Below are 22428 nucleotides of genomic sequence, written 5' to 3'. Positions count from 1 at the left end.
GTTTTTACTAACTTTTCTGGGCTGATATCAATTACCTAGCAGCCTATGGAGGAGTGATCCAGCTCTCAGATTTCATCAAACATTTCTTCATTTGTGCTCCGAAGATGAACGAAAGTCTTATGGGGTTGGAACAACATGAGGGTGAATAATTACTGACAGAATTTTCATTTTTGGGTGAACTAATTCTTTAATGTGACAGTTTTAAGAAAAACAGAATAATCATTATGAGAAAAAATAGGGCCCATCAGGAACTAGTTTAACCCTCATAATGCATTAAAAAACTGTATACATCCTTTTGTATTCCAGGGTCTCTTTGGACCCGGTGGAACGTGAGCATATATAAAAACCTACATATTCTTTTTCTATCAAAACAACATCAAAACAACATCATTATCATTATTATCATATATCATTATTATAACTTTTGCTTTTTTTTATATATATATATATAATAAACAGCTTGAATCTCCTTATCATGGTTATCAATGGTCCACCATAGGTGGCAGCAAAGTGAAATTTGTGTTAATTTGTTTGTCATTTTATTTTAATTTCAGTATTTATTGTGTTCATAAGCGAGAATGTTTATAAACAAAATGTATTTTTACAGAAGAAATTTGAGACAGATCTAACTAACAGATATGAAAATATGCTTTCTTAATTTTTTTTTTTTTTTAAATGTAAATCCAGTAAGCCACAGTTCAGTTATGGGTCAAAATGGACCTGGACACAAAAGGTGTAACAATTTAGTTAAAATGGTTATATCTGTAAAAAAAAATATTTAAAATTATTTTTTATACTATAGACACATGGATCTAAATTTGTCAGCCCCCATGAGGCGACCTGTGCCATGCAAAATAAGCAAATATCTTATTATGACATGAAGCATCCAGGGATATGAAAGTTCTTTATTAAATCAGTATTAGTTTTACATTCATGTGTAAACACAACTGGTATGAGGCAGACGGAAGATAAGAGGAGATAAAATTGACCATGCTACCTACCTAACCAGATGGCCTGTGAAGACAATTTACAAATAAAACAAGCCATTCTTCAATCTGTCAACAGTACCCAGTTCACAACACTCATTTGAACAGGTTGAAACATTGGCATGTGCAAAAAACATGATGCTTAATGTCTACATCATCAGATAATGACCTTGATAATGGGCACTTTGTGACATAACAAGCTTGATAATCATTTGGGTAAATTCAGGCCCTCCTAATGGCTATCACATGGCAGAGACAACTTGAATATTCCTAACTGATAATTACATATTCACATATATGAAAAGGGTATTGTTGGAACATGGCAACCTTTATAGAACCACACAGCAACATTAATGCAAGGATGCAAGGTACTTGCAGAGGAATGTTTTACAATAAATTTACAAAAGATGATAAAAGTGCTACAGATCAAATTGAAGGATCAAAAAACAATGCTTCACATATTAGACTGGGTTATTTCCAAGTGTAAAACACAGTTTAGCTTTGTTTTGACAAATCGGACTTCGCATAAATCACAAATTCACTCCAGCAAAACTACTGAGATATTGTATATTTAGATAATTATTTTCAGATTTCAACCCCACTGTCTGAAGATTTGGTTACACAGTAGGCACATTCAATATTTGTCAGAGACTGGCTTTAAATATTTTGACAAAAATATGTCGAATATTGATTTTTGGCTCCCTGCTGTGTAAACAGGGTCCAAAATAAAATTGATCACACCTAACTCTGACAAAATAAAAAATAAAAAAATAATAATATTACGAGCCATGAAACTGTTTGCATTATTTTTATTCAAATATACACTACACTTCTCAAAAGTTTCGAGTCAGTTACAGCAAAAAAAAAAAAAAAAAAAAAATGAATACTTTTATTCAGCAATAATTACATTTTAAAATATAATAACACTTCACAATATTACTGTATTTTGATCAATTTAATAAAAAAGAGAGCATAAGAGACTTCTTTCAAAAACATTAAAATGTCACTGACCCCAAACTTTTGAACGGTATAGTGTATATATATATATATATATATATATATATATATATATATATATATATATATATATATATATATAGTGCATAGCATAAGTGAACACACCCATGCTAAAGTTGACTAAAATGAGGAATAAAAAATCATCTTTTGGAAATTGATCTTAATGCCTTAATTAAAAAATGAGGACAAATATATAGTTATAATATTATAGTCAAAACCTTTAAGGACACCAATTTTCTTTGTGAATGAATAATGTATCGTAAATAAATAAATGTTCTTCCTTAAAATACAGGTTGCCTAAGTCAGGACACCCCTATGTTAAATTCCTATAGAGGCAGGCAGATTTTTATTTTTAAAGGCCAGTTATTTCATCAATCCAGGATACTGTGCATCCTGATAAAGTTCCCTTGGCCTTTGGAATTAAAATATCCCCACATCATCACATACCTTTCACCATACCTAGAGATTGGCATGGTGTTATTTCATTTAGTCTAATAGTTGGTTTGATTTGCACTGAGAGATGATCTTATGGAAAGTACCCCATCCCAATCTCTAGGTATGGTGAAGGGTATGTGATGATGTGGGGATATTTTAATTCCAAAGGCCAAGGGAACTTTATCAGGATGCATAGTATCCTGGATTGATGAAATAACTGGCCTTTAAAAATAAAAATCTGACTTATGCACCCTGTATTTTAAGGAAGAACATTTATTTATTTACGATACATTATTCATTCACAAAGAAAATTGGTGTCCTTAAAGGTCGGATTTTTCCTCATTTTTTAAATTAAGACATTAAGATCAATTTCCAAAAGATGATTTTTTATTCCTCTTTTTAGTCAACTTTAGCATGGGTGTGTTCACTTATGCTAGGCACTGTATGTATATACTGTATATATATATATTTTTTTTTTCTCCTTATGACAATGGGATTATTTAGCTATTTTCTCACTGCATATTTGTTACAAACATCACAGGTCATTGTGTCATTTTGCTCATCATATTAGTTTTGGTGCCTTAATGTGAGAAATATTCCACGAATGAGTCTCCACATGAAGTTATGGGGGAAAAAAAAGCTCTATGCATCCTAGACAAACTTATAATGGAAAATTCTCTACTGAGGTAAAAGTTGTCAAACATGTTTTCTTCAGTACATTACATTGCTGTTCCTAATCAAAATACGAGCCAACTGGTCAATTTGGGCTTAAATTTGAACCCCGTGTGTAAGGAGTTTGTCTATACACTTGACAATACAAAGAATGAAGACAGTTTTGGGAAAATCGCATCTTATGTCTATCACATTTCACTTCCTGTTCAACAGTCATTTGCTCAATGCCTTCCTAGGCACATCTACAGTACCCTCCGATCATTTAGACAAACATTGACAATATAATTAGAGTGCCCCTATTATGCCTTTTCGGATATTACCTTTCACTCAGTGTGTATTATAGCTTTTTGTGAATGTAAAAGGTCTGCAAAGTTTCAAAAATCACAGTGCACGATAAATTGAGCTATTATACCGTATCACTGTATACAAGTGCTGAAGAAACCCTGGAGCTGAAATTCAGATATGGTAATAGGCGTTTGGTTTCTGACCAATCACAACAGACTGAGCCGTCTGACCAATTGGAGCTGAGTAGGCTAGCGGAAAGGAGGGGTTTAGAGAGACCAGATCCTTTTTTCTTTTCTTTTTACCATGGATGCATGTAAATCTATTTTAGGAGACCTCCATAACAAAATTAAGAACTTTCAAATAACATAAAAGGGGCACTTTAATTCTTGTGTACAGTCATTCTGACCACAGGGTGTGACAGTTGATTGATTTTTCAAAATATTTTCTTTAATTATTGAAAATACGTCCATGGATATATAGAATTTATGAAGCAAACTTTGAAATGCAGTGTCATGTAGGAAGTTTTACAGCATACCTCACATTATTCACATAAAAGTCCTTATGACCTGTCCCTTTGAAAACCAGTGCGGGATCTCTGTGTAAACTGCTGGGAGTAATTCAGTTTTGATGGCCAGTGTTTTGCTCTTTGCTCTTCTCCTGCAGGCCGAGATCTCGTTCTGCGACCTCTGAATATGCTGATACTTCCGCAGCCTGGTTGCCAGCTGGACCTTGTGGGCCAGGACTAACACTGTTCTCAGCCATAAGTGGACTGGTCAAACTCAGACTGCTCAAAGCATCCAACGTGCCATCAGGGTCCACCATGATATCAATCACTAATGATTTCAAATTCAAGAAAATTACATTTATTGAGTTATTCTGATATATAGTCATTCACTAATGCAACTAAAGACAATAAATCAATCAGTCAATTAACAAACAGACAATTAACCCTTGGATTTTATACTCCTGGGACTTTGCAGAATAGAGACTCTATAGAGGACATAGGTTTTTATTGAATTTCTCTGAAACTGTAAATATCAAACATTTTAAGAGCCATTGTATTTTAAAGAATATCTGTAGTTACTACATCTATATCAATAAATGACTATATATGTTTAAAATGGTCTAAAACTTTGATAATGATGCTTAATAAAGCTACTCGAAAGGCTAGAATAAACTGCATGACTTTCAAAAAATCTTAACAGATTTTAAAACACTAGGCATCACTTGCAGATTTTGTAAATGGTTACAGAGAAAAACTGGCCATTGTAGGCTACACTAAAAAAAAAAACGAGGATCACACAGTACCAAACTTCTAAGTAAACACTCTAAAAATTAGGGAATGATTTATTATAATTTAACTTTAAAAAATCCACACCATAGTAATATAAAGTTACATATTTAAAATAACAATAAATAGCAAAAGAAAATTCTGTTGGGTCTCAATAGGATATTGCAAGGCAGACATTAAAAGCATGGATTAAAAGCAAGAACACCTCAGTACTGCTTACCTAGCAACTGTCGTTCCACTCTTTTCAGATTCTGGAGTATGGAGGAAATCTCCTGAGGATGATCGAATTAAAAAGTCTGAATATAAAACCATCATAAGCTGCCAGATTTTATAGTCAAACATTTACAGCAAACTGAACAGAGAATTCTGATGCTGTATGTGAACTGTTATGACTTTTTTATTTATTTAATGTAGCTGTTTCAGATACATAACAGTGATATGGTTGAGGGTAAACACATTAGGTAAATATTATAGCAGTGCAAACTGAGAGAGTTCAATTTTCTGTCAGCGCTCGGTCTTTGTACTTCTCCACTGCCTCGCAGCTTCTTCATTTCAGAAGTTCCAAGAGTTCATTTCAGGCCAGTCTGCATTATAGAGTTAGATTTACTGCCCTGTCACTGAGCAGAGGTGGTATATGCTACTGAGCGGTGACAAACCATGAGTCAAAAGCTCAGTCTAATTAAACTGAGAGATCTTCTGCTGAGGCACCTGTGATGTATGAACTCTGAAATCCACCAAAACATCAGGACAACTTCATTATCATTGGATGTAAAGTCATCCCCGTTAAAAGAATATATATAATGTGCTGTAGTATACTTTACCAAATACTTGTATTGTGCTTGACAATACAAGATCTTGACCAAAAATGTATGCACCTCTTGATGGAAATTATGTACTAATTCATGTGTGAAAATGATTCTTCATGCTCCCTCCCAACTATTCCTTCACAATTTGAGCCTGATGAATCTTGACATTGTCATCCTGGAATATGGTCTTCCTACATGGTTGTTTAAGAAATCAATTAGGCTACACATCAATTAGAGTTAGAAGAACCGTTCCCAAACATATTAAACATTTTAAACTTTTATTTTGGCCAGGCAGTGGCTTTATTTATATAATGCATTAATAGTAGGGCCTAGTGGTGGGCCGTTATCGGCGTTAACGTGCTGCGTTAACGTGAGACTCTTATCGGGCGATAAAAAAATATCGCCGTTAATCTATTCTCAAAGTTGGGTTGGGATCATAAAATAGATTTTTCGGATATCGTTATATTTTCGCGCAAATCGCGCAGCAGGGTATTTTCCTGTCAGGGACACAATTGGGTGTATACTTTTACATGTTACGTTGGTCGACGTTCCTCTCTTTACTTTACATGTTGTTAAATGAGTTTATTCCAAGCGCGCTGTATCTTTTTTATGGGCATGAGCGATGCTCAATTTACAAATGAATCACTCTTTTGGGTCGATTCTGTTCAAAGACTTCATCAAACAAGTTGGCAGTTCTGTCGAAATCGGTTCGCGAATCAGTTCAGTTCAGTTCCTCATGCACTGAATCACTGAAGCGCGTTCAATCACACTCGACTCGGAGTCGTAACAGGAAGATTTAAGAACATCAAGGGCTACAGTTTAGTCTAGTGAAAGCAAATCTGCAAATGCATCATATTTTTGCCAGCGATGAAGATCTTTATTAGTTGAACATCTTCGTAAGCTGTCTGTGATTGATTCCGAAGGACGATACATTCGATTTAATTTCATTCAGGTAATACATTTTACAACCAAACAGATTATTACGCCACGATAGCACTACTAAAAAGTATGACATTATCCGTTGGACATATACATTAATTTATAGGCTACAAAAAAAAAAAAAAACGCTTCAGAGCGTCGGCGCACTGTCAAAGGTTAACAGGTTTAAGCTACAGTTTATGAAATGAACAGCCGCCATCCCGCGGTAATGTGTGTGCATTGCGCAGGGGGCATAGTCACCAGAGGCGGAGCAGGGGGGTGGCTAATTGGGCTTAAGCCCCGAATGTTTTGTCAAAAGCCCCGAATCTTTTAGGTTTTTTAAAATAACTTCAACTTGTTTTCATTTTATCTCAGTCTTTCTGACTGGAGCGGCAAAAAATGAAACAAAATCTCTATTACCGTGCGTGGATGCGGACGGTAATGCATCGATTTGCGCATCACTCAGCTTGTTTGCCAACTGCCAATAAAAACTAACGAAGAAGAAATTCGTCGTTGTTGTCATCAGGGGCTGGCTGCTGGCGGGGTTTTTGTATGTTTCACTGGCGTCGTAGCGAGCTTACATAAATTATTATGGACATAACAAAGTTTTTTATACAGAAAACTAAACCTCACCAGCCGGAGAGAGATTCAGAAGCAGCGTCAGACGAACCGCGGACAAGTGTTACAGGTTTGTGAATCCGCTGTTGTAACTTAACACTTGAGTTAACGTAAGTTATTGTATTGCTGCTGGCTAGCTAGCGAGTTATCGTTAGGTGTTAAGAGAAATTAGTTGTTAATAGAGATGGGCGGATGATTTGTCTGATGATTTGGGGGGTACATCTAATCTTGGCACATTAGTGGGATAAGAAGAGAGACTAATTGAGAAATATAGTGCTAAAAAAGATTAGAAAGTATAACTTATTTCCTCCTGATGACAACAATTACAAGTAACGTTACAGATGCATCAATATCGTTAATACGTTATTTTTTCCCCTCATACTTTAATTAAAAAAGTGAATCTTTAATATATTCTAAATTCATTACATAAAAAGTAAAATATTTCAAGCCTTTTATTGTTTTAATCTTGATGATAAGGGCTTACAGCTCATGGAAATCAAAACTCCAGAAGTAGTAATCTCAAAATGTAATAGAATTTTAGAACAAAGAATTTTTTATACGACCTGACAAGATCTCTAATCAGCTAATCAACTCAAAACACCTGCAAAGGTTTCCTGAGAATTTAATCTGTCAGTCTTGTTCTGGTGGTGCAGCACACTATTTATAATACATTTTTGAGATGCGCCTGTAACAATGTAATAAACGTATTAGTATTTCTATAATTAATGGAATTGTTATGGTGTAGAAAATAGTCCGTTCCGTCTCCGAGCGTTGAAATGGACGCGTTCAGAGACGGAACGGACTTTTTTCTTTAGCGGAAGCAATACAACCGTTTTTTAAATCAATAAACTCCTTTTTAAATCAATATTTTGTGTCAAATTATTGATTTATTTGGTAGGGAGGCATGTAATAAGCGGGATAATGTATAGCGAGGCGGTTGTTATAGCAAATATAAACCCTTCAGGCTGCTTCGCGTCGGACACATAATCAGCCTGTCGGGGTTGTATTTTAGGGATTCTATTATCTCAAACAGCCCAAAAATAGTGCATTTAGCTGACGTAAATGGGAAAAAAATCTCCCCGGGGGAGTATTCCCCTGGACCCCCCAGATTTGGGCTAAGCCCCGAATATTTACATCGTCTGGCTCCGCCCCTGATAGTCACACGAATAGTTTACATTGATTGAAACTAATTTGTTTAAAAAGGAGGAGGCTATTGCCGGTAAAGGCAGGTTCGCATAAAATCATTATGACATATGCCATTAATTTTTGATCTAACGAGCATCTGGTTTGGCGATGCAAAAACGGGCTAGGCCTACGTCGTGCTTATTTTTTTTCTTCTTCCAATTAGCCTACTATGTTAAAAAAAACGACGAAAACATGTTACTTGTTCAATTAATAAACAGTTTGTTTGATGACAAATCGCTAAAGATGAAATTGGCCTCCCTTTCTGTCATTGTAATTGTGCGTTTTATTTATTTATTTTATTTTATTATTTTTTTGAACGATATTCGACATTTGCTCCTCTATTTTCGAATTGCATTTTTGGCAGAAATTCACATCCCTACGCGAGGAGAACTATTCTCAAAGACTTACTTTTAGTCATTATTTGGGTAGCACACATATTCTGAATGCCTTCGGCAGAATTCAAATGAGCCATTTTAATCTAGATTAATCTAGGTTAATTCCAAGATTCCAGTGAGATTAATCTAGATTAAAAAAATTTATCTATGCCCACCTCTAATTAATAGCTAAATAGAACCAATAGAAAAATACTGAAATGACTGAATTAATTTATATATATATATATATATATATATATATATATATATATATATATATATATATATATATATATATATATATATATATTGACCTTGTGAGTTTGATGATCAATGTTTTCTGACCCTTGTTTAAAAACACTCCCTTCTCACCTGATTAGAGGTCTTGAGGAGAGGCACCTCATTCTCTGCACGCAGTTTGCTTTCAATCTCTTCCCACTTTCGGTCCTTGTCTTTGAATAAAATCCTGCATGAACAGTAATAATTCAAAATGTGGCCTTCCAAAAGATCTTTCAGAACTAAAACTATGAATGTTTTACATAATTAAAGCAGAGATACACAATGATCATTCTCATAAATATAAATAACAAAATGTAAATAATTTTTTTAAAAAATGGTTTAAATTTTTAATTATATTTATTACACAATAACTGATTTCAATGATTAATGTTACTAAATTAACATGTTCAATTCAAATGATTTATAATGACTAAAGCTTTGCACTTTTTTTTAGGAGCATTGTACCTGATTTTGTTGGCTGTCTTTTCCATGGCCTGTTTGATTTTTGCAGAGAGCTGGGAGACTGATGCCAACAGCAAACTGTCCAGCACACCCTGTGAATGCAGAATAAGCATATGCTGTCACTGCAAGAAATAAGATGGATTCGAAATAAGATATTTTGACCAACAAAAAAAAACCTTGTGGACCCTCTTGTGAAATATAAGTAACAATATAAATTGGAACATCTAGTTATATATATATATATATATATATATATATATATATATATATATATATATATATATATATACCTCATCTCTGCTCCAGGTCCTACGGCGGATAGCGCGGGGATCTTGACTGCTGATAGCACCGCGAGGTCTTAGTTCCACACCTCTGCTACTGATCTCTGGAGCACTGCCTAGAACATCCTCAAACACACGATCCTCAACCTGAGAGACGTACAAAGATTATAGTTTGCATCACTGATTATACAATGCAGTAATATTGTTATTTTCTATATTGAAAATCTTTCAAAATGCATCTAAAAAAGTAGTATTTAAAATTTGTTTTAAAGCACTACTGGGAAAGCATGTCCACATACATTCATTATTATACATTCTCACAATAACAATTTTGAATCATAATTTCTTAAACGATCAATTTTCCCGCACATTTAATTAACTACTGAATTAATTCTGGGAACAATGCACAGTGTGCAAAACCAAAGTTCTTAACAGACTTGTCGAGATGTATTGATGTAAATCTCTACAGAAATCAAAGAAGTAAATGGTTCATATAAATATAGAAAGTGCCCATGGCTCTGGTAATGATGTAGTCGTCTTCTCACTGAAGCCGCTGGAGCGGAGGAAGGACTAACAGAGTCAATCTCGCCAGCAACGTCGTGGATCTCACGCGCTAACATGGCCAGATCCTTAGCCAGGTCTTGACTGATTCTGGAACAATCAAAAGAAGACAAAGTATGATTCATGATCTAAATCAACAGTTTACTAGATCAACAATTATTTGTATTATTAGTAAAAGTACATTTTACATATTATACATAGGTAGCTAAGACTTTTGAAGGTGTAAGCAGTGGTGGGCAGTAGCATCACTAAAGATGAATAAATTATTTGTGGCAATTGAGAGGAGAACAGGATCGAGAAAGGACCTGCAGTGCTGCTGCAACACATGTCGGAGCGCTGGCAACAAGGAATTGGTTGGTGTTATTTCAACACACTATTGTTCAAAGGTAGGAAGTCAGTAAGGTTTTTTTTTTTAAGAAGAAATTAATAGCAAGGAGGCATCACATTGATCAAGAGTTACAGTAAAGACATTTAAATAGTTAAAAACAATATCTATTTCAAATAAATGCGAACTTTATATTCATTAAAACTTAATCGCTCATAGTTATCACAAAACTAGTAAGCTGTATAACCGTTTTCATCATTGTTAATAGTAAGAAATTATATTTTAACACCAAATCAGCATATTAGAATGATTTCTGATGGATCACGTATTGATAAGAATGTAAATGTGTACCTTGAAATGCAATGTAAGTCGCTTTGGATAAAAGCGTCTGCCAAATGCATAAATGTAAATGTAACACTGGAGACAGAAAATTCAACTTTGCAATGGAAAGATTCAATGGATGTTAAAGTTTCTTTATGTAACCATCAGTGACAATAAAGAACCTATATTTTTAAGAGTGTAGAGTATATGTCTTATTGTACATTGTGTGAATTCACAGGTACATCCTATAAATATTCTTTTAAATAGATTTTTATGCTGCGTTCCTATTAGGTGTTCTGGCCTGACAGTATGAAGTAAGGTACTGTCACATTGTTATTAATTATTACCTCAACAAATATCCATAAACAACAGATACCAATTTAATATTTTATACCTATGTATGAAGTTGCTTCAATATAGCAAACTACTTTTTCCATGCTTGTATAGTAACTAGTTTTAAAAGCTAGTTTCATCTTAGCTTAGCAAATTTGTGTAGTTTGTAGCTTAGTTCGGTGAACTTTTTGAGTAGCTTGCCCAACACTAGCCGCTATTTATTACCTGGCAATCTCCTCACTGTGGGCAGTCCAGTCTCTCATGTAATCATCTTGCTCTCTGCTCGACTGGTGTCGTAGCATGGAGATGCCTCCAGGGCTGGGAGTTGCAGGGGCTGAACCCCCTAGCTGGGTAACCCGCGGAGCCATTGGACGGGGGCGAGAATGCTGAGTGGGGTGACGGTTGGAGCCATACTCATCCTCTGAGGTTGAAGCGTATTCGATAGGTACCCGGCGCCACCTTCCACCAGCTATAAGGAAGAAGAGTTTTAGTTGGAACATTTTCAGCCAATTATTATTTCAAGCATATTTTCCTCAAAGGTCTGACCTGCAGGTGTACTTTGAACATAGGGAGCACCAGGACAGTTATCAGGAAGTTTGGAAGCGCTGTTAGCTCTCGCTCTGGGGACGCCCACAGAGGATGAGGCTGTTGTAGAGCGGAGCCCAAGCCGCAGAGCACTCTCCGGGGTAGGGCGTGGGACGAAGCCCCTGATCTTGCCTGATGTAGCCTCCGAGTCACTTCGAGCTGAAGGTGAGCCCACTCTCGGCCTTCGTGGTTGAGCAAGTGCTTCAATTCTGGAGAGGGTCCTTCGTCCAGCCGAAGGTCTCGATGCAGAACTGGCGGTAGAGGCCTCTGAAGCAACGGACATACGATCAACATCAACGAGATCAGTGTCAGGAGCTTCACCCAGTCGTGCACGGCGAAGAAGGGAAGACCGTGTGGGTCTGGGCCGGGGAAGGGTGGTTGGTTTAGAAGTGGCTGGTGTAGGAGCTACAGTTGTCTTAGCTCCTTTGGCCTTGCCACTTGTTGGATCTGCCTTAGAGCTGATATTTTGACCCCGGCCCTGAGGTCGTTTTCCCAAAGTAGCGTCCTGGGCAAGCGAAGAGCTCAAGTCATCATCTGTCAGGTCAAGAGATGTCCAAGCCCTGGAACCAGCTGAGCCAGAGGGAAGGGCTTTGCCTTTCCTTTCTGTGGCGCTGGTGTTTTTATTGGCTGTTTCACGGCCTGGACCTCCAGCTGAACGTTTCCTCTGGGCTGTTTTACGCATTCCTTCTCCCCCAGCCTGGCTGACTGTGCTTGTCGTATCAATGTCAGATTCAGGTGAGACAGACCCCTCCAGGGAGTAGCTTGGTGGATCTGCAAGGTCTGATAAAGTGGTTTCCAGAAAAGCAGCCACAGCCTCCGAGTCTTTTAGCATGGTGGCAGCATCAATGCTCTCATTGATGACAGCCATTTCCCTGTACTGGATTGAGGCACCAGGCCCATCGATGCAAGGTATGAGCTCTAAGGGAACATTGGCACTCGGCCGTTCCACTGTAAAGCTCTCTTGCCTCAGTAGCGGCTTCCCTGTCTTCTCTTGGTCCTCATCACCTTTCTTTCGTCTCCCATCTTCTTGTTTCTTCTCAATCTGTCTAGTGTGAGCTCCCTGTTGCTTAACTTTATTCTGGTTTCTGGGTGAAGTTGGCTTGTTCACTTTGGAACGATCTACATCCATGATAGCTGAGGACATTCCTGAAACTCTTTGTCTAGTTTTAGAGATTTTATGGAGCTGATCTACTTTCTCCTGAATTTCGAGATCCTGTTTCTCTGTTGAAGGGACTGTTCGCCTGAATTCATTCCGTGTGCCCCCGGGAGCCAGTGGATCCTTAGCAGAGTCTTCAGAAGGGAGGTGCGGGAGGGTCCTTCTCTTACGATCAGAAGCATTGATATCAACTGTTGAAACAAAAGAAAATCTGTAAAAACTGAATCGTAATACAAAACCAAATAATTTTTCGAGATGTTTGATGTCCTTGAACCTTTTTCATCTGTGGAAAGCACGGTGGGTTCAGCTCCAGATCCCTCAGGATCGGTCCGTATATGACTTGCCGCTAGACTAGCCCACTGTGAGACCCACCTTGGACCACCAACTACAACTAAGTCATCTGGCAGCACCTTTTAATGAAGAAAATGGACAGTCCAATGTATTCATTTATTTAAAGAAATAAATGAAAAATAATAATAATTAGGAAACTTTATTATTTGTGGTTGCAAGAAATCTATATTGTGTCTTTTGAAACTGATATCAATTTTCTTTACTGAATATCTTTGAGGATACCAAAATGTCTTCAGAAAAGTGTGGCAAATATAACTGATATACCTCTGCACCAACATAACCAGTTTGTCTGTTTTCCATGGATCCAGATCTTGGACAGATAGTTCCTCTATCTTTCTGGTGTGCTGGAAAACGCAGTTTAGTCAGGGCTTGGTTGTCCTCCACGCCAAAAACCTAAAGCGTAACACATTTGCACCATCATTGAGTATCAGTAACTGACAACTGTTATGATTTTAAAAAGGCCCAAGTCTATTGGTTTTGACATCTTCAACCATACAAGAAAACATAATTTCTATGCTTCTGCAGGTCTACCTTATCAATCATACGCCTGGCCTCTTCCTCCTCAGCATTGCCATTTTCCAGTTCAATGGTGTATGTCCCTCTGTCGCTTTGGTCATCTATATGTCCCCTACTTGGAGTCTCTTGAGACCCAGTGCTTTGATCTCTGGGCACGTTGGCTTTCTGTGGGCAAGAACTGTTAGTTGTTTTGCCAACTTCACCTCCTACGGGTGCCATCTTTTTAGCTACAGATGATGGTTTGTGCTGGAAGAGATCTTCCCTCCCACAGAAAAGGCCTTCTGTCTTCTGCACGCCCTGCCTTCCTCTGTAACGCTCCTGCAGGAATGCCCTCCGGCTACTGAGCTGCTCTCCCAGTGCATTCTCTGAGTCACTTTGTGTGCCATCCTCATGTTTACTGCCTGAAAAAGAGGGGGTGAAACATAAAGATGGATGGTGCAAAACACATGACCAGTTACTTGAGACTGCAGCCAATGGCATCCAGTCAGCATTTCGTCATTTAAGGGTCAAAGACATGCCACTCAATTTTTGTCTACATCTATTTATTTATCTTTCCATCCAACCAAAAAACACTGAAACGTTCCTAATATTGTAATGAATAATGCCTAATTTTTAAATGCCTCATAAAAGAAATCACAAAAAGAAAACTTTAAGAAGTTTTTATTATTTGTACATATATATAAAAGAAGAGGACACCTGTAGACCCTCATTACTGTGTTAAGGTCAGTAAGTCTCTTAAAATATCAGTTCAAGAGTTCACACTAACATCAATTAAACAGAGTGAAGAGTATGCGTATTTGGCGTGCTGTCCGGGGGGAGGGCTCCAAGTTCGGAATTTTTTGCCTGAACCCAGAGTGCCCCCCCGTTGTTGTAAGAGTATTTAGGACAAGAAGTGAGGAGATGGGGTGCTGGAGGGATGCTGTTAAACTGTCAACGAACTGAGGTAAGTTTGCTGTATATATACCTCTTAACTCGTTGATTGGGTTGATTAACAGAGTGTGCTCCACTCGTGTCTAATTAGGTTTGGTTACCTGAATGTGCTACACATGTGTTTAATTAGGTTTAATTATCTGAACGTGCTCCTCCCAAACTTTGTTAATAAAACATCAGATAAGTTGAGTTTATGACAAGACAAGGTTAGTTCAGGTTGTAAAATGTCATATGGTGCCATTTTGATACTCTGATTTTTATTAATTATTTATTCGTCATATTTATAAAAAATATAATTTGCATACTACATTTACCTTGAAAATTTTATTTTAAAAATCAAGGTATAAGTATTATTTATATAATACAATAACATAATATATATATATATATATATATGTATTCAAGGTGTAACAAAATGCATTACAGTGCAGCATTAAACAATAGAGCCATCAATAACTCCTTCACCTTACCTCTAAGGCTCCTCAGCTGAACTGGCACATCACTCTTCACGCTGTCTCCATCATCCTCAGCAACAGATTCAGAGCGGGCCAGGGGTAGCTCATTCTGTGCCAGCCAGTCCGCCACCTTTACCTCTGCTGCCACCATGGCAGCCTGCAAGGCACTCAGCTCCTCCCCTGCCCCTCTTTTCGGCCACTGTCGGTGGTCTGGGGCACCCTTTGAGGCTCGCTCTTTGCCCTTCCCTGAAGCCACTGTGTCAAACTCAATAGTGAAGGAGGCATGTCCATGTGCTCCGCCCTCCGACGCAGGGATTGTGGAAGCTGATGCAACTGCCTCTAAGCTGGTAGGGAGGCTTTCTCTTGTGTCACCCACAACTGGAGGAGTCTCTTTACAGGGGATCTCGAAGTAGCTTGGTTCCTGGGTCCCCAAATTCTGTGTTGTGACTCCTGGCCCCACCTGCTGCTTTGCTACTGTGTCCTTACTGCCTGCATGAACACATAACATGAACGGGTGGCATTCATGAAGTCAGTTATTTACACGGTGAACGTGATTTCACCAAGTACCACATGTTCCTGAATGAACATCTTTGTTGATCCTGGAACAACTTTCAGATCAACCAATCAGATTTGAAGGACAAGTTTACAGTTTATGTGAAGTTTAGGCTTAGAACCAGGGTAAGGTGCTTCAACATCAGTGTTATTCACCTATCATTTCCCTCTGATTTTAGGGAAAAGTTATGGGTAGGGTTAGGTTTAGGGGTAGGGATAAGGACTACATTTTGGGACAGGAATGTTATTCAAGGATCAACAAAATATGTTGATCCAGGAACATGTCTTACTTGGCAAAATCACTGTGACCTTATTTACACGACAACAATATATCTTACCTGCTTCACATCTAGCTTGTTTTTGCTCAGAGGCCTTTGCATCATGCTTCACAGAATTTTCATCATCTGCGTCCCCATCACCCCACCAAGATGGCTGTCCATAAAGAGGGGTTCCTCTGTGGAGCATAGCTAAGTCTCCTGCTGAAAGTTTGAGATACTTCAAGTTTGGTAAGTAATATATACTCTAGTAAATTCACAAACCACTAAACTTCTATTCACCTGACACCTTCTCTTCTGCTTTCGGTGCTGGTTCTGAAGGTCTAACCTCAGCATATTTTCCTACCTCTGCCCCTTTGACCTCTGGACTTTTGGTGGTTTCCCCTGATGGTGAAGGCTTCTTTGTTAGCTGAAGCTGACTGGTGAACTTTTCATGCTGTCCGTGAAGGTGAATGTGAGAATGTCATGACAGAATACTAGATATGTAATCCTATAAGTCTGACTGATATTGATCACATTCTGATTACCTATCGTTCAAAAGTTTGGGGTTTGTTTTTGAAAGAAGTCTCGGTTGCACTTTATTTTACATTGTGCGTCCTTACAGTACTTACCTAAGAAAATACTGTGTAATATAAGGTAACTACAGGGGTTAAGGTTTGGTTTAGGGATAGGTTCAGGGTTAGTACCAAGTTATTACCCAGTTATTGTAATTACTGTAATAAGTATATCAAATGTACATGGGGAACAGGACTGTTTAATAAAGTGCTACCAAAGTCTTATCGGTTATTCTAACAAAGACTGCATTTATTTAATCAAAAGTACAGTAAAAAGTGTGATATTGTGAAATATAAATGCAATTTAAAATAAATGTAATGGCAAAGCTGAATTTTCAACAGCCACTTCAGTATCAATCTTCAGTGTCACATGATCATTCAGAAATAATTATAATATGCTGATTAATTAGTCAACAAAACTCTTATTATAATTATCAATGTTTTATCAACTGTTCTCAACAGTTGTGCTGCTAAATATTTTTTTGTGGAAACTGCTAACATAGAAATCTTTGTAATATTATAAATGTCTTTACTGTCACAATTGATCAATATAATGCATTCTTGCGTAAATAAAGTATTGCTTTCTTTCAAAAAACAAATCACAACGACTTTTGAACGATTGTGTATTACTGCATTTGTATTACCTTCAGCGCTTCCTCTGGAACATGTAACTCTGCACTCACTACGGTAAATAGGTTGGTATGTAAGATGGGTTAAGGAGGAAACAATATATATAGAAATGCAATGTATACTTGGTCCAATTGTAATTACATATCAGGTCTTTCAAATTTTAAATGTAGACAAATTGTTATATTTTTATTGTACAAACTAACTAAAGTGGAACAAATAAAACCAAACCATCAAATTGTGATTTATTTTGTACTTAAAGGATATCATAGCCAAACCGTAGCTTGTCATCCATTTTCAAAGTAATATATTGCTGTTCCAGTATTCGTACATCATTAACGAATGTCTAAAGGAGAGGAAAGGAGATCAACTGTCACCATATCCTTTTCATCATATTAGTGAGGACAAAATAATTATTATAAACATTTCTCACCCCATTCAGGCTGCCCAGGTCTTTAACTTTATGTTCATCTGTAGCTTCTTCATAATTGATGACGGCATGCTGTTTGTCTACACTTCGAGACTGCAATAAAGAGAAGTGAATGGATTATGGGAATAAAGAATATGCTGTAGATTAGTGGATGTTGAGTTCTAAGTGAAGGTTAGCGGGAGGAAATTAACTTTGAAATCTTTGAAGTATTCTGCATGGCACTCCACACAAATACAAAATATGTCCAGAAACTCTTGGATGCAATCTTTTTTTTTTTCAGTATATGGAGAGTAAATGAGTTAATAATATTTTGAAATATACTTTAAAATTATTGTACTTTTGTTACATTCTAGCAATATTGAACATAAAATGTCTAAAATGCAGGGTACAATACAATACATTCCTTAAAAAAAATTGGGTAACAAGGTTGATAGTGTGTGCATGACAGACATTATTTTATTTTGCCTACTTTTCATGGTATGTTAACTTTTATGTAAGATAATCTAAAATATCTAAAAGCTCTTAACACAACACACTAATGGATCCAGGGAGAGCTGGCTGTACACTTGAAGGGACAATGACGTTTTCCTGCTTGTGTATCAGAGTAACAGTGATCGAGTTACCTGTAGCATAAGCTCACAGTCATCGCGTCCCACGAAGATCATTTCCCGGGGAAGGCGGTGCCTTGTTCCCCCACTACTCACTAAGAACCAGGATGTCAAACTCATCTTGACTTAAGCAGGCCTCCTCTTTTCTTCCTGATCTCTCTCTAGGTCATTCTGTTGTAAGGTAAGTGAAGAGCTGTGGCAAACAATGACTGATAAATAAATTAGACAAGCTCAACTCAACTTGTATTAGGTGAATATAGAGGAAATAAAGTAATGTATCAACTGTATAGTAAAAGACACACTATCAACAAACAAATGCATACTGTATCTTGATAGGAGCCTAGTCTCGACAATGCGAAAATGGAGCTGTACAGCTTGACATGAGCAATACTTTCCATAATATAAGTTTGCATTATTTCAAGTGTAGTTCATGTGGCTAAATATACCCGGTGGAAGCGAATTCCTCGATTCCTAATGAAATTGGATAATTTATTGCTCAGCACCAGACAAGCAGCTGACTCTTCTAACTTAAACAATGGACCTTTTTTCCCTCTAAAGAGAATGAAATCAGGGTCTCTTCTTTAAGACTTAACTAGTGATGCTGAACTAGACCTATTCCAACAACAAAGTGCCTAGCAACAACACACAGACAGTAACAGGAAATTATGTCACTGGCTTCTCTTGGGGGGTGTCGATTTACCAAGCCAAATGGAAAATTGATGATGTTTGTTTGTTTTTTGTACAGAATACAATTGATTTTAAAAGTAAAAAAAAAAAAACATTTTACTTGTAAAAAATATCACATTTGTGTGAAGAAATGGGCTAAAGCTAAGCCAAATTGTGAACATTTTACAAAAGAAATAAAACAATATGGCACTACTTATTAAATATAGACAATCTTAAAAGTAAAAATGACTCACAAAGCATTTTATCACTTTACTTTCTTCTAACCTTTTACTCCTGGAATATTTTTTTCCCTTATACACTCATTTGTTTATGTTTGTTGTGAGTTGTAGCCTATATATTGACATATATATAACAGCAATATGTTTCTGTAATAAAAAACAACAAAAAACTTTACCAAGTTTATTTCACTGTGACACAAGCATCAGGAAATCTTTGGAAAATCCTTTTTCTATCAAGGGATATTACCGTAAACCACCCTGAGAATAATTTTCACAAACAATATTTAAGTAGGCAGTTTCAGAAAGGATAGCAATAGCAAGTTAGCTTTGAAAGCATGAGATCCCACCCTCCCTTGAGAGAGTCTCCAAAGACATGCCTTCTCTGAAACACATGAACACACACAGCCATTGTTTTGGTTCAGGAGGAACTATAAAAGGCAGATGCTGTTTTTTTGAGGAGTTCGGTGACTGTCTGTCTACAACTCTGCAAAGCTATATGGAACACGCTGAAGAGCAGGTGAACGGAAATACATATGTTGACAGGCAGGTAGGACAGCGTATCATTCTAGCCTATTTGGGCCAAATGCAATGATTGGACAAAAATGTTTTGGTCCTGAGACTTCCACAGAAGATGTACATTTTTTTAATATGTAGACCACACTTATAATTGATTGCTATCAAGATGTGAAGAGAGTTTCAACCAGTATAATAAAAAGTGTTAATTTAACCTAATTTAACAATTAACCTACAATTAAGCAGTCTCGTTTTGTTTGTTTAGAATCAAAAGGCTCGATTGATGTCCTGAGTTCTTTTGATCCAGCTCTTTTCAGTGAATCGTTTGAACCACTTTATCAAACTGGACTGATTCTTTTGACATTTCTCATCTCGAGTCAGCAATGATTCACAAGCCACTTAATCAGTAGCCTATACTCAAATGTGTCCGACACTCCAACTCAAAATTAAATAAAATGATCCTAAAACCCACAATCTCTGTTTTTACACAACAACCAAGATGTCAGAATTACGTGATGACGTACAAATAACTGATAAACCTTGTTTTTGGGGAGGGATCTGTCCCCACTTGCAACAGAATTTGAATTCAACTTCCTGTCGGATGAGGCCAATTCAGTTCACATTCCAATTCATGATGTGAAAGGGAGCCAGTTCAATTCTGAATTATGGCCAAGGCTGGGGCAGTGGAAAGTGATATGACCCAAGACAGTATGGCAATCTACAAGAGGCAAGATCAATATAAGGGATCCTGTCAAGAACATGATGCATCAGAAAAATTAGACCAATTAAATATATCATGCCAGTTAAATCCATCTAACTAGTTCCATTTTCATTTCCGTAAAGCAAAAAAAAAAAAAAAAAGAATTTGTGATAAAAAGAAGCTTAATTATCATTAAGAATCAAACGCTTCATATTTAAGGGAATTGTAGCGTGTGTTTTATTTTATATTGAGCTGAAATATTAAGGTTAAATCACCGTATGCATAGTACATGCATCCTCATCCACAGAAGCAGCGCATCATTTGCGTATGTGTGTGTGTGTGTGTGTGTGTATGTGTTTGCGGAGCATCAGTCTCCGCCTCTGCCTTCAAGCATTGGCATTGTTCTGTACCGGTAACGACAGATCTGATGTTTATTCTAAGAGAGAGTAGCGCACTATATACACCCAGCGCGTATTTTAATAGGCTACATGGTCCTTGAATAGGCTACGTAACGTTGCGCATTTATTTCTACTAGATATAACACTCACGAGGAGAAGTAGCCAACACATCGACGCATACACAGGCCTAAATATTTTTAAATAAGACTGCTACTGTTTTCATCACGTATCGGACGCCGTTAGAGACCTCCAGTCCGTAATAGGCCGGATCGGTCTCCTCTAGAGCTCATGACAGCCAATTACTCCTTTCCACCAAGCGAAATATTTGCTTTTAAAATTAAAAAAGGATATGTTCATGGAAAATGCGATTAGTATATAAAACACAGCGCAACGCTTACCTTGTAAATCCCAATATATTTATTCCATAAATGACATCCGTCTGCTCTGGTGCGCGAAGAAGCGCTGCTCTGCCCATCCCAGTCTTAGGTGCAGTTCCGCGTCTTGACGCACGATGGCGCTGCGGTGTCAAGAAACAACAAGATGACAAGCGCTCCCCGTGGTCAGCGTATATGATTTTTAACTTATGTTTGTGCTTACTTGTGCATATGCGCTTGCCAATATTCAGACATGAGAAATCAATTATGAACTGAAATATAAGCAACTTTTTATTAAAAAACAAAACAAAAATCTTCCCAATATATAACAAACAAGCTATGGAGACGAATAAAAATGACATCAAAAGAAAATATTTATTATTAAATAAATAATAATATTATAAATCATAATAATAATTAAAAAAAATAATCTAAAACTGTCCAATAAAGTCGTATGGTATTCTTACACTCATTAAATGTCAAAGGTCTGTAAAACCACGCAACTTAATCTATAAAACATATAAGATTATTGGTATGTTTCTTTGGTTTTAAGATTTATATGTATTAGTTTATTCTGATTCCTGTCAACTATTCACCACTGATAAAATAGACAAGAAATTAATTGCCTACTGTTTGTTTAGCCGCTGAACACTAGATGGCGAAATTGTACATGACAGTCGGGATGATTCTCCCACAACATGATCTGTCAATAACGTAGGCTTGTGTGTGTGTGTGTGTGTGTGTGTGTGTGTGTGTGTGTGTGTGTGTGTGTGTGTGTGTGTGTGTGTGTGTGTGTGTGTGTGTGTGTGTGTGTGTGTGTGTGTGTGTGTATTAATGAATACAGATACAAATACAGATTGTTTATTTGTAGAAACTACCCAGCGATTTTCAAAATGACCCAATATTTTTGGAAATATATATATATATATTACTTGATTTGGCCTCTTACAAGATGTGCCTATATATGTGAAGAGTAAATGAAAAGCAGCCAAGTATGTGGGAACTTCTTCAAGACAGATTTAATTTGTCTAGGAATAGGAATATTAATCTAAACAAAAATATGAACAGAAAAATGCACACTTTTTTGAGATGTGCTTAAATTACTCACATAAACACCTGTGATGCAGCAGGCTATTATTAATTAAAACGTGTAGGCCTACTGATTATTTAATATTTCATTATGCTATAAATAAAATATTTTTTTATTATTTTATTTTATTATTTTAAAATTAATACATTTTATAATATATATTTAGGCTATATAATTATTTACATATACTTATTTTATATTTTATTTGAAGAAAACCTTTGAGTAAAGAAATGGTAATCTCTCTCTCTCTCTCTCTCTCT

The 22428-nt window shown here is 36.8% G+C and overlaps 1 protein-coding gene across 4 annotated transcripts; it reads right to left on the bottom strand.

Moving 5' to 3' along the window:
* Positions 1–885: 885 nt before the first annotated feature.
* On the bottom strand, positions 886–21202 carry cep170ab (centrosomal protein 170Ab). 4 transcript variants are annotated; one of them, XM_077199704.1, is made up of 20 exons: positions 21103–21202; positions 18204–18359; positions 17584–17673; positions 17418–17496; positions 17168–17226; positions 16252–16405; positions 16033–16173; positions 15158–15631; positions 13773–14158; positions 13506–13634; positions 13165–13300; positions 11696–13081; positions 11375–11618; positions 10155–10260; positions 9619–9756; positions 9332–9420; positions 8960–9053; positions 4907–4958; positions 2543–4228; positions 886–1637 (listed from the first exon to the last, which is right to left on the bottom strand). In XM_077199704.1, exons 2-19 carry the CDS (start codon positions 18306–18308, stop codon positions 4014–4016), a joined length of 4077 nt encoding a protein of 1358 aa, XP_077055819.1. In that variant the 5' UTR covers positions 18309–18359; positions 21103–21202; the 3' UTR covers positions 886–1637; positions 2543–4013. The 4 variants fall into 4 exon arrangements, with proteins under 4 accessions (XP_077055819.1, XP_077055821.1, XP_077055820.1 ...); XM_077199706.1 differs by having other exon boundaries at positions 16033–16170; positions 18204–18381; positions 21103–21194; XM_077199705.1 differs by having other exon boundaries at positions 18204–18381; positions 21103–21187.
* Between the last annotated feature and the right edge of the window lie 1226 nt (positions 21203–22428).

The sequence above is a fragment of the Siphateles boraxobius genome, unplaced genomic scaffold, assembly GCF_051911475.1.
Source record: "Siphateles boraxobius isolate OS27281-9 unplaced genomic scaffold, OSU_SipBor_1 41, whole genome shotgun sequence".
Lineage (NCBI taxonomy): Eukaryota > Metazoa > Chordata > Actinopteri > Cypriniformes > Leuciscidae > Siphateles > Siphateles boraxobius.
Note: the sequence above shows the minus strand (reverse complement) of the source record. Positions and strands in the feature narration are given on the sequence as shown.